General features: G+C 40.7%; 1 protein-coding gene across 1 annotated transcript in view; it reads left to right on the forward strand.

Annotated features, from left to right (window-relative positions):
• LOC309558826 (uncharacterized protein) overlaps positions 1-14,028 on the forward strand; it is a 326,395-nt gene that overhangs the window by 226,316 nt on the left and 86,051 nt on the right. The window contains exons 7-8 of the mRNA XM_082261904.1: positions 4,860-4,938; positions 12,446-12,592. Of these exons, the coding sequence (XP_082118030.1) occupies positions 4,860-4,938; positions 12,446-12,592 (226 nt within the window). The remainder of the gene's footprint in view (positions 1-4,859; positions 4,939-12,445; positions 12,593-14,028) is intronic.

The following is a 14,028-nucleotide window of genomic DNA, read 5'->3' on the forward strand; positions in this document are numbered from 1 at the left end:
CATCCCTGCACAGCTTCTGGGCATGCCCAGAAGCTGTTTAGCAAGGTATGACGGCGCCTGCACCGGAACTGACGTCGGGGCCGGTGCAGTCGCATTGATTCCTGGGAGCGATGACGTTCAGCTCCCAGGAATCATTGCAAGCCAGGAAGTGACGAATCGCCGTGGCCGCCGAGGGGAGGAAGAGGAAGTAAGGTAAGTATATTATCTTCTAAACAAGGTAAGTAAAAAAAAAAAAAATTGCGATTATCCATTTGTTTTTCAGGTGACCCGGACCAAGAAGATGGAACAAACTTTCATTTTCGGGTGGAACTCCACTTTTAATGTTAGTACTGTATGTGATGAAGTCTGATTTTCTCACAAGAGCCCCAAGATAAATATTAACCCCTTGTCACGGTCTCTAGGCTCAATTACTGTTTGTATTACTGCTGGAGTTGATAAAAAAAATGTAGTTACCTGTGATTTCCATATACACTTTCCTGCTTAGATGAAAAGCCAGAACTGTTATGGGGGTCTTCAGAAAACTTTGGAACTCAATATTTTTCTTTAGCACTTGTGGCTCTCCTACAATGTGGTCTTGAATTGCCTTTTTGAATCCAGTTTCACCTCAGTCTCACAATGTGGGCGCCTTTTGGGACTGCTTAAGTGACCCTTCAGTTTTAATGGGCATACACCCATTCTGAGAAATGGGTGTATGTCTTCCCTGGCAGCAGCACTGAGCATCAGTAACTGTAATGTATAACATGGAGTGCAAGAACCTCTTCACAGAAAAATGTATTTGTAGCAAAAGAAATCTGACTTGGCATTTGACACTGGTGTATGCTAATTTAAAGTGTATGTAACCCTAAAAAAAAACAAAATAAAAAAAAATTATCCTGTAACCACTTTAGCTCCGGAAAGTTTTACCCCCTTAATGACCAGGCTATTTTTTGCGATACGGCACTGCGTTGTTTAACTGACAATTGCATGGCCAATTGCGACGTTGTACCCAAATAAAATTGATGTCTTTTTTTTTCTCACAAATAGAGCTTTCTTTTGGTGGTATTGGATCACATCTGCGGTTTTTATATTTTGCGCTATAAACAAAAAAAGCAGACAATTTTGAAAAAAAAAAAACAATATTTTTTACTTTCTGCTATAAAACACATCCAATAAAAAATGTTTAAAAATCAAATTTTTTTTTATCAGTTTAGGCCAATTTGTATTCTGCTACATATTTTTGGTAAAATAAATCCCAAAAAGCGTATATTGAGTGGTTTGCGCAAAAGTTATAGCGTCTACAAAAGCCTAACTGCAGCACAATTTTGAGGAAGAGTGAAACTATATGTCAGGTTTTTTTTTTGTATGTGACATAATTGAGAAGATATTGCATAGTGCGCAGTCATGTTGAAACAGGAAGGGGCCATCCCCAAACTGTTCCCATAAGGTTGGGAGCATGAAATTGTCCAAAATGTCTTGGTATGCTGAAGTCCTGGCCAAAAAGTCCTGGCCAAAAATTCAATGATCCATGGACCTGCTGATCAGCTGTGTGCAATCACAGCCCAGAGCTCTGTATTGACAATCAACACAGGGCTCTATACAGATGGAACAAGCTCTCTGTTTCTTATGTCTGCAAAGCAGGGATAGGAAACAAAGAGATCTGTAGTAAAAGGCAGCACATGATACATATATTACACATAAGGCACACATTTAACCCCTTGATCGTCCTAGATGACAACCCATTCCAAGCCAATGTCATTAGTACAGTGACAGTTATAGTATTATCAATTATCATCCAATGAGACCTTGAAACTGAGCTTCAGCATGGTGGCCAAGACCATGGAGCGGTTTTAAAAGGACAGGTTCCACTCAGAATAGGCCTCACCAAGGTCGGCCAAAGAAGTTGAGTGCACGTGCTCCGCGTCATATCCAGAGGTTGTCTTTGGGAAATTGACGTATGAGTGCTGCCAGTGCCAGCATTGCTGCAAAGGTTGAAGGGGCGGGTGGGGGGTCAGCCTGTCAGTGCTCAGACCATACACCACACACTGCATCAAATTGTTCTGCATGGCTATCATCCCAGAAGGAAAACTCCTCTAAAGATAATGCTCAAGAAAAACCGCAAACAGTTTACTGAAGACAAGCAGACTAAGGACATGGATTACTTCAACCATGTTCTGTGGTCTGATGAGTTAATTGGTTCAGATGGTGGCAAGCGTGTGTGGTGGCAACCAGGTGAGGATTACAAAGACAAGTGTGTCTTGCCTACAGTCAAGCATGATGGTGGGAGTGTCATGGTCTGGGGCTGCATGAGTGCTGCCGGCACTGGGGAACTACAGTTCATTGAGGGAACCAGGAATGCCAGCATGTACTGTGACATACTGAAGCAGAGCATGATCCCCTCCCTTTGGAGACTGAGCCTCAGGGCAGTATTCCAACATGATAACGACCCCACACACCTCCAAGATGACAACTGCCTTGATAAAGAAGCTGAAAATAAAGGTGATTGGAACGGCCAAGCATGTCTCCAGACCTAAACCCTATTGATCATCTGTAGGGCATCCTCAAACGGAAGGTGGAGGAGTGCAAGGTTTCTAACATCCACCAGCTCTGTGATGTCATCATGGAGGAGTGGAAAAGGACTCCAGTAGCAACTTGTGAAGCTCTTGTGAACTCCATGCCCAAGAAGGTTAAGGCAGTGCTGGAAAATAATGGTGGCCACACAAAATATTGACACTTTAGGCCCAATTTGGACATTTTCACTTAGGGGTGTACTCACTTTTGTTGAAAGTGGTTTAGACATTAATGGCTGTGTGTTGAGTTATTTTGAGGGGACAGCAAATGTACACTGTTATACAAGCTGTACACTCAACACATTACATTGTAGCAAAGCATCATTTCTTCAGTGTTGTCACATGAATAGATATAAAATTAATAATAATAAAATATTTACATAAATGTGAGAGGTGTACTCACTTTTGTGAGATACTGTATATACACAGGTTAACATCATGAAAAAATAGCTATAAATAATACTGTTGTGAGCTGATTTGTATTATGTGTTGACATCGAAATCCGTAGATCACATTAAAAACGTAATAAAAGTCATTCAATATTACAGAACGCTTGATTAAACTATAACTGCATCAGAAGGCTCGAGACATTTCATGGAGTAATTTCCACTTCTTCGGGAGCATCTATGCAGGCTGCGTATCTGTAAGTGATGTATAAATACCAATCTAGTCGAATAGTTTGACAAAAAAAGAGGAGGGGGGGGGGGGGCAAAGAAAAAGAGCAATTAGGAAAAAGCAGCACCAATCTAAGTGTAGATGATAGGAAAAAACAGTACATTTTATTAGGATTGCACTTACAAAACTGATAAGTTAGTGGCATGTAAAGAATTACATTCTGCAAGTCAGTTTGGGGATCAGCACGGCATTCTCCAGGAGACACGTTGCCGGCAGTGCCGGTGGCTTCCAGCGCTTCGGATCCATAGGCGGAGGGAGGAGCCGGGAGTTGCCACAGATACGGAGGTCAGTGCAGTGCGGATTGACGTCGGGGCAAAGAAAAAGGGACCCACCAAAGAACTCTCCCTGCATTACTTATAAGTCAGCTCTGAGTTCAGTGGCATCTGCCGCTCAGCTGATGACGCCTCTCCCTCATTGTCCACGCTAACGTTACATTGGGAAGTGAGGTCACTATTTATATCATAGTCTATAAACAAAAAGAAAAATGTCAGCACCTAATCCATAAGAAATAGCAGCTTGTAAAACAGTGTGAACATACAAACACCAGTGAAATAAATAAATAAAAGGTTGCAGCGCTAAACAATATTATGAAAAGTGTCTGAAAATCAAGTCCATCAATGAAACAAAAGTTTGCAACCTTTTATTTATTTATTTTGCTGGTGTTTGTACGTTCCCACTGTTTTGCAAGCTGCTATTTCTTATGGATTAGGCGCTGACATTTTTCTTTTTGTTTATAGACTATGATATGGTGACATCCATTCCCCTACAAGTTTGCCTATCCACTTTTCTGGTCTCTCTGGGCTACATCACCTCAGCTCCCAGGACAGACTCCTCCACTAGCTCACAGCCTACAATACCACATGCTGAACAAAAACAACATTGGTATTTATACATCACTTAAAGATACGCATCCTGCATACATGCTCCTGAAAAAGTGAAAATGACTCCACGAAACGCGTTGGGCCTTCCGATGCAGTTATAATTTATTCATGCGTTTATATCATATATATGACATTTCTGTAATATTTTATTAGGTTTTAATGTGATCTACGAATTTAGATGTCAACAATTTATAGCTATTTTTTCATGTTAACCTAAGTATATATATGAATTGCCAATAAATATGTTATCATGCACTAATCATTTTACCAGTGTTGTGCCACTTGCCTCATTTATAATTCCAACCTTCCTCATTATTTTATTTCAGATATAGGGATGGAGGCACATGACTTTAAGTTGTTATGGCTTCATTTAAAGTCCCAAAACCCACTCTTTTCATTTACAAATGCTTTTTTTCTTGCTTCCTTCCCCCGGGCAGTGAGGAAACATGATCGGATGTCAGGCTGTCATTAATAACAATGGATCTACATTGCTGGATGATGTGATTGATAATTGTTTTACGTTAGGGAAAATTGTAAACATTTTTTTGTCATGTTATTTAAGGATTTTGTTATTTTTTTTCTAGGAATGAGTAATAAGGGGTACTATAGAGGGTAGATATCTAGGGGCCCATTATTTTCTAAAAGGGAATTCCAGATTACTAGAAGTCCCCCCCCCCCCCCGTACAATTTTTTTCAGTTGTCTTTTTTTATATGAATGGAGTTAAATTGATTGTGCTTTACTGCCTTTTTCTTCAAGATGTGAACCAAGGAAGAAGTTTTCCATCCAGGAAAAACGGGTACAAAGTACTGACAAGACAAGCAGAGGTGTTTACCAGGTATGGAGTCAAAATGGTTTAAAATCCTAAAATAGATGGGTATACGTAGCAGCACTAGGGTCGCCGGTTCAAATCCCAACTACGACACTACCTGCCTGGAAACCCGGGTACTCGGGTTTCCTCTCACACTACAATTCTATGCTAGTCGGTAATTGGCTCCTGTCTAAATTGGCTCTAGTATGTGTATGTATGAATAGGGGCCTTATGCTGGCCATGTGCTACACGAAAAATAGTTCAAACTAATTTTCGAGTAATGAACAATCAGCCGTGAGAGCAAACGATCTTGTAACATGTAACGATCTAATTTTGATCAATAAATTGTTCAAAGGGCATAAATGAATCAGTTTTTCATTTGTTTTGTCTTATGCAAACAGTTTGGATGAGAAACACATTAACCTTTCAATTTATTGTTAGTTCGGCAGACATTTTCAAAACTTTTCCTTTGTTCTTTTTGGCTCAAAAACATCACAACTGAAAAATGAATGAACTGTCCAAATGACAGATTTTTTCATGATTTTTCGTCTTGTGTATGGGTAACATAAGATTGTAAGCGCCTTGAGGGCAGGATTCAATGTGAATGTGCAATATGTGAAGCGCTGCATAAATTGACAGAGCTATATAAGTACCTGTAATACAGTGGTCTCCAAAATGCGGCCCTTTACTTGCCTTTATCCAGCCATTGAAGCACTTTTCCTCCCACCAATATAATACACTATTTCTTCCACTAACATCAACAATGGGCATAGTTCCTGCTACTGACACCAACATGGGGGACTACTTCTCCCATCAACGTCAATGGTGGGGCACTATTCTTTTCACTGACACCAACAATGGGGCATACTTCCTGCTACTGACACCAACAATAGGGCACTACTTCTCCCATAGACATTTATGATAGGGCACTATTCCTCCCACTGACACCAACAATAGGGCACTATTCCTCCTCCTAATACCAAAGATGGATTGTTTACTCCCACTGATGCCAGGACAATTTCTACTTCCAATGGTCACAGTCCCCCTAAAGTCTGAGGGACAGTCAATTGGCCCTTTGTTTAGAAGGTTTGGAGACCCCTGCTGTAATAAATAAATAAGCCGTAATTAGCAGTGTATACTATTCCCAGTTGTTAATATGTTATTTAGAAGATAGGTTTAAAAAAATACACATGCATCAGAATTTTTCTAATTTCTAGCTGTGCTGATTAAGATGAATCCAAACTAAAGCCTCCAGTGAGCCTGGTGTGGAATGTAAATTGGTTAAATGAAAATACAGTGCAGTGGAAGCTAATTAGTAAAGTGCATTATAATGCTGATGCAGACAGATGATAATAAAAATGAATACATGGTTATTTGAAAGATTATATTCTGAAACATGATAGTTAATAGCAACTATAAAACAATACAGATAAGTAATAGCAGTTAATGTGAATATCTATGCAACTGGATGATAAACAGCAATCATAAATTAGTGTTAACCAAAGACAAAATTAACTAAATACTTATGTGGAGCAGATTACTTAAAGGAAAACTACTGTATAGTTGGTGCAAAAATTACAAGCAAATTCTTACAACTATTCGTAAAGGAATATACTTTTTTTTTTATTAGTTTAAATATTACAGTCTAAGTCTACTGTCAATAAATTCCCTAGGTGGTAATCTTCTAGTTTTTATTTTTTTATTTAAAGGTTACATAAAGTGTATTATACATTTAATTAGGTTATATAAATGCGGCATAAATAGTGGTAATTGGTGAACCTATTACTTATTTTCTGAGAGCAAATCCGTCTGGGAAACAAACAGCTTCCTATGTAGAGGTGGAAATTCTGACTAATGCTGGCTGACTCTGTGTTAGTTGGGAATGTTTTAGCCTGCTATTAAACTTAGTAATATTTGACCTATGTGGAGTAGAGGAGAGTTGTACATCACATGGGGTAAGGAAAGAAAAAAGAAAGGAGGAAGGAGGTTATAGGATCCAATGGAAAAGGAAGGAAGAAAAATTTGTATTTTCATTTCCTCTTTCCTCCTTTTAAATAATTACATTATTTCTTCCCCTTTCCACCCCCTTTAACCACTTTACTACCGCTTACGGGAATACTACTGCGGCAGAGTGGCTCGTTCCCGTCCAGTCACGTAGTATTAACGTGACTGGACTCCTCCCCTTCTGGGCGGCGCTTGCGCGCCGCCGGAGGCTCGCTCCCGCTGTTTTCATTCACAGCGGGAGTCGGGCCAGGGGAGGAGCAGCGGCGATCGCCGCTGCTCTTACCCGATCGTCGGGGATCGAGTCTGGAGATCCGCCCGCTGTGTGTAAACACAGCGGGCGGATCTCCATAGTGACAGGGAGTGACAGATCGGACTGTTCAGCATAGCTGGACATCCGATCTGTCCATGAATCACATAGTCACCTCCCCCCCTACACGTCAGTAAGCACCAGGCATACATTAACCCCTCCCTCTCCAATAAAATTAACCCCTTCCCTGCCAGTGTCATTTTTACAGTAACAGTGCATATATATAGCACTGATTACTGCAGTAATGTCACTGGTACCCCCAAAAGTGTCAAAAATGTCAGTCAGGGGTCCGGTCTGTCCGCCGCAATGTCGCAGTCCCGCAAAAAAAATCGCAGATCGCCGCCATTACGCGTTAAAAAAAAAACACCAAAAATGACAGAAATCTTTCCCTTTGTTAGTAAACGCAATAACTTTTGCGCAAACCAATCAAAATACGCTTATTGCGATTTTTTTTACCAAACATATGTAGCATAAAACAAATTGGCAAAAAACTTTTAAAAAAATTGGTTTTTACATCTTTTTTGGGGGGAATTTCATATAAAAAAATGTGAAAAATATTGTTATTTTTTCAAAATAAACGCTCTTTTTTTGTTTATAGCGCAAAAAGTAAAAATCGCACAGGTGATCAAATACCACCAAAAGAAAGCTCTGTTTGTGGGAGAAAAAGGACGTAAATTTCGTTTGGGTACGGCGTCGCACGACCGCGCAATTGTCAGTTGAAGTCGCACAGCGCCGAATCGCAAAAAGTGGCCTGGACGGAAGACAGCAAAATCCTCCGGTTGTAAAGTGGTTAACTAAAACCTTTATGGTGCTACCCCCATAAGGGCCGCTGGATTTTTGGTTCCTTCCTTACACTAACAGCCAGGCAACAGGTATTTTTTCAGCTTTCATGCAGACTCAAGAATCAGTCCAGCTGATGCTTGTTTTGTTTTTGGTTTATTTAGGAGGGTTAACACTCAGATGGGGAGTGGAAACATGGGATGCCCAAAACCGTAGAACTTGAACACAATTTGAGGACTTGCTAACTTCCTAGCTGCTAGAAATGAATGTTGCAAAGCTGTCCTCCCATAGGATTGATGGTACAACATAACAGATAGCAAACGTTCCAACTGCTGAATGCAGTAGAGAAATTTAACTGCACCTGGCTACTCTTAAGACCTTACCTAGTGGTGTAGAGAGGCTTTCTTGGTGAACTGTCTTACTAAGCTGTCCCTTAGCTATGGTCTGTGCCTCCTCTGTTCAAGGTTGGGGTGCGAAGAATAAAGGTTACTCACTCTTGAGTTAATCACAGGCCTCCTGCTGAACAGCCCCAGTTCCTTACACTTAGAGTAGCTCCAGCTAAGCCTAGCTGAGGCTGGAAGGGAATGTGAGTCTTCATCCCTCTCTCTCTCTTCCACCAGCTTTCTTCTGCCCAATGGCAGTTCCCCACAGCACAGGGGTCCCCTCCAGGCAACTAGACCCTGGACTCTGCTCCCACATGGCCAGGCTCCAGAATATTTAGGGTCTGTCTCCCCACCGCCTTGGCCTTACATATCCAGGGATTTAATATTCAAGTTTAGTCTCTGTTCCTCCACCCTATAATTTCAAGAACTTTCCAGAAAATTCCAGAAGCCAGGGGAGGTAACAGAGACCTGGCCCTTGAAGCTCTGCCAGCTAACACTAAACAAATTAACACTAGCTCATCTGCCTACAGAGGAGCCCAGCTACATTTTCTTACACTGTACACTGAGGGTGCTACACCAGTATATCCAAGTCATTCTAAATTGCTTATTTTCTTGCTTCCTTCTTCCTGGCAATGAGGAAGTATGGTCGCATGTCAGGCTGTCATTATTAACAATGGATCTACATTGGGACAACATGAAGGGAAGAGGCTCTTTAGCCTCCACATTGTGACAAGGTGTCCTGCAAGGAGGGAGGGGGAAAGGGGGCTTTGCAGCCCTACAGCAAGGTAACCCCCACCCAATGCTGATAGGCATGTGGTCTAGTATGGTACAGAAAGGGGGGTTGCATACTTACTGACCTCCCATTCCTGCCACCCAGGCTGCATGCCTAGATAATGGTCTGATTGGAATTGTGGGGGAAAATGTGACATCTGGGCTCACAAATATATTTACTAAACACCAGAAATTGAGGCAACTTTTCTTTTGGGACGACTTGCCACATTATAATGAACCAGTTATTCATCTTTACCAGCATCTGGGAGTCTTGGGCGCCAGAGGAACTCTTTCCAATCTTCATCGCTACCTGGCGACTTTAATGTGGTCCACTAGCTGAGAAAGGAGAATAGGTCTGATTCACGCCAGAACTTAGTGTGCTGTAATGCACACATAGCTGCACATTGATGCACATTGTGCCATGCTGAATTGAACAGTCCATTCAAAATGAATAAAAGAAATGCACCTCAGAAAATGACAATCTTGGGCAGGTGGTGTTTTTTACAGTACAATTAGCAGGGTGCCATGAGTTGTACTGTTTTTCTATAGTGTGTTGCAGTGCATGTGCAATTGGGGTGCTATTCACAATGAAAGGCACTGCAGCACACCAACACATATATCATACATGCTACTGCATGCAGTGTGGTTTACCTGTACCCTTAGATGGTTCCAGCACTATGTTTGTGGCTGTTATTACATGTGTTGTCATTACATGATACTTTTGATTGGTGTATTTTTTTGACTGGAATTCAGTTTTATCAACAAAGTTAGAGCTTTCATTTTATATTAATCAGCATTTCTCATTGTTAGTATAGGTTGTGGAGAAAAGGATGTGGAATTTGTGAATCGAGGAACCCTGGTCAAAAAAGTCATTACAAATTGTTTCTTTGTGATCGAAAGTGAAAATTCTATTAATCATTATTAGTTCCAGTACTTTTATAGCAAATGAGAAATCCTTTAGTGAGTGTTTGATGTCTATCTCTACACGGTACAACTGCATCTTACAGCATCTCATCAGACTGACTGCTTGCAATGCGCTGGGCTGCTGTAAAGTGCCATGCAGTTCTGTATTGTGTGCTGCAATAAATGCAGCATGCTGCATTTTAGCGCAGCTCTGGGCTGTGTTACAGTGAAAAGGGGACACACAGAAAACAATTGTAGTGACAGGCACTTTAGAATGCAGAAAAATGCCTGTCACTGCACTATGTGTGTATTCACCCTAAGGCCTCATCCACATGGATGTTTCACAAACTCTCCTAGAAGCCTTTTCTCCTGGCAGCAGCGTTTTCGCTGAAAAAAAGCCTGAAGCTTGTAAAAGAGTGTAACAAGTTTAGGCACATTTACAGGCATCAGGCGCTTGGGAATTAATTAATATAATTGTCCCGAATAATAATTTATTCTGGTCATTGAAATTAAATAATGTTCAAGTGCTAAAAGTGCTTAGCATTAACACGTGTTTAGACAAGAGTTAAGCGTTTTTTCTGCCGAAAAACCCCTGTCACTAAACGCTGCTAAAAGTCTACATTTGCATGGACACATAGGCTAATATTTAGGTTTGACCTCGAATTATATGGTTTTGGTAAACCAAAAGGAAAACATCTAAAGAAAATTGTATAGTGTGTATCCAGCTTAATTGTTTAGTTTCAGTTACAGTTAGAAAAGAGTTGCTTCCTCTTGCTTTATAAAGCCATTTCAGGGAAGTTCTTGTTAAAAGAAATAAAATGCATGCAACAGTTGCTTTCAGTGCCAGATTCTGGGAACTGGTAGTGCTCAGTGCATGACTGGTGTCATTGAATATAAAAGAAACCGGCCTCTTATTTAATCCCATGAACACAATTTAAATGGCAAACCCTTAAGGCCCCTTTCACACTATTGCAACGCGATTTTGCAGCGATTTCGCGGCACGATTTTTGCCGCGATTTTGAAAGCATGGGCAAGGCTATATGCCTCAAAATGCATTAAAATCGTGGCAAAGTAGTGCAGGAACTACTTTGAAGTCGGTGCGACTTCAAAACGCACTGATATGAATGGGGCTCATTGAAAATAATGGAAAACGACTTGTCATGCGATTTTGCGGTCCAAAATCGCGGGAAAAGTCGCACTAGTGTGAATGGGGCCTTAGCAGCAACCAGAAAGGTTTACCCCTACAAGACCCCAAATTGAAACTAAAAATTGACAGCGCTCTAATGTACATACAGTATATATATTTAGTTAAGTTTAGGCACATTTACAGGCATCAAGTGCTTGGGAATAAATTAATATAATTGGCCCGAATAATCATTTATTCTGGCCATTGCAATTAAATAATGTTCAAGTGCTAAACATGCTTAGCATTAGCACAAGTTTAGACAAGAGTTAAGCGTTTTTTCTGCCAATATATATATATATATATATATATATATATATATATATATATAATGAGCAACAGTGAATTCATTGTAATATCACTCAAAAAACATATAAAAAGTATAGAAAATCCATACAATAGTGCAAATTCATTCAAGTCTCTAGTTTCCGTGTAAACATTCTAATAATGTGCTTCTGAAAAAAAAATGTAATGAGTCCTTTCCTTTATCTCTTCTGCTGTGATTCCAATTCCACAAAGTGCCAAATAGTGCTCCAACAAATAAACGTACATAAAATGAAATGCTTCTGTGCTCTAACCCAAGTGGACTGCATCACTCACCAGAAAGGAAAGACCTTCCAGCAGGAGAAAGGTCTATCAGCATTTCAGGTGAGTATTCTAAATAGGGACCTTCATATCCACTTGTATTGCTTCAATTTATTCCTCACATTGTGTCTGGACCAGTGGCAGCTGGTGAAAAAAATGTTTTGGGGGGCTCAAACCAACCCCTCCAGGTCCTTACCTACAAACAGAGCCTTCAGCCTGGGCTGTCATGGCTCCCCGATACCTGGCGGCTTTTGTGTTCCAAATCTTCAGCCTCCTGATTGGCCGGGATGAGAAGCTGGAAACCGGAAGTGAAACAGCAGCAAATTTTGATTCGCTAAAAGCAAAAGTGGGAGGGTTCTGGGGCGCAGAGGACAACGTCAAAAAAGCCTGTCTACAAGGATTAGGTGTGTGTCTATGGGAATGTTTGACCATTCTTCCAGAAGCACAATTGTGAGGTCATGCACTGATGATGGATGAGAAGGCCTGGCTCACAGTCTCTGCTCTAATTCACCCCAAAGGTGTACTACCAGGTTGAGGTCAGGACTTTACTCTGCTAATGATTGCACTCATACCTTGCATTCATCCCTTTAATCATTTTCATTTCTTGGATGACTTTAGATGGATGACATGAGAACTTCCATGTTGACCCCAGATGAGAAGCTAGCACGTCATCTCAATTGGAGGTTTCAACATGTAGACAGCTGGATGTTACCCAAAGAGACCATTGCAGTAGTAAAACACATTTCCTCCAGCAAACTTCAACAGGTAAGAGTCATCAAAAGTCCTATACTTCTGAAACAAAATATGACAGTTAGGTAGATGAGGAATTGTCCACTGTTGGTTGGGTCAGCATTTCTAGAATTTGTGGAGGCTCCTGTGGTTCACATGTGAATACGTAAAATATTTGCTAGGACTGCAAAAGACCCTAATAAAATGGTAGACAATGGTAATATTGGTAATATTTTATGTCGGTTTCTAGTAATTGATGTCATATAGCATTTAGCAGAGTGATAAGTAAATCAAAATCCTACCAAGTGTCACATTTTAAGAATTGTAGATTCAAACAGGCATACATGTACATCAAAATGTATATGAAGCAGCTAAAGCATGTTATTGAAACACATCTACATTGTTATTGTTCACACACTTACTCGGTCATTGTATTAGTATGGTGAAGGACTCTGTGATGGGGCTGCATTTCAATACTTGTTCTACAATTAAAAATAACACATTGATTCATCAACACACAGAAGTCCATCTATTGTCATTCCCTCTCACTTCTGAAATGAACTGAGGATAAACACCTTTAAGCTACTTTAGTCAAACGATGGTCAATGCATCCAAGGCATTGTCCATAACAACATTATTGGTGACATCCTTCTCAAAATGTGGGTTGTTTGGCTGTTTCTGACTAGGCACTAACCTACAACAGGCAAGCAAATCAGAAAATTAAAAATTAAAGAAGTTGTAACCCTAAAGAAGAAAGCATGTTAAGCATGTGTGGTATAATTTGTCCCTTTCTATGCTGTAAAACACCTTGTTGATCCTGCCCGTTCCTGTGTCTCGCTAGGTGTGCTGACCACGGTAATTATTGCTGCTGATCCATGATGCCGTGGTTAGTTTATGTTAGTTTATGTGCAGTCATACCACTGTTTAGAGTCTTGGAATCTCTTTTTTTAAATTCTGCAGCTAAATACCTTATTTCACTTTGCCAATGTGCAGTCACGTGACCACCCAGCTTGTCAGAGGGGAATCTCAGCCCCTCCCACTTTAGTCCTTAGATCGGGGAAGGAGAGCACTGGGCGGTCATGTGACTGCACGTTGGTGATGTAAAATAAAGGATTTAGCTGCAGAATTTTTATAAAAACACATATAATGTGTAGTACAGCTTGTTATAACAGAGTGCCTGGCAGTAATTGTGATCACTGATTATACAACCAGTTTAACCCCTTCTGGACTGCCCCACGCATATATACTGTGGCAGTGATTTCTAGTTATGGGTCTGAGGCGCACATTTGAGCCACTGGCGATCCACACGCACTGTTATTGGACACAGCAGGAGCCAATAAGCAGGACCAGATGTTTGCCGGCACCCCAAGATCATTCCCGAGGCCGATAGAGCATCCGTCTGCCTATGTAAACAAAGCAGACCACTGTTCTGTGAGAGGGGAAGAGGGAGATCTTGTGTTTCTGCTAAGCAG

Source organism: Pelophylax lessonae, assembly GCF_965119305.1.
Source record: "Pelophylax lessonae genome assembly, chromosome: 6".
Lineage (NCBI taxonomy): Eukaryota > Metazoa > Chordata > Amphibia > Anura > Ranidae > Pelophylax > Pelophylax lessonae.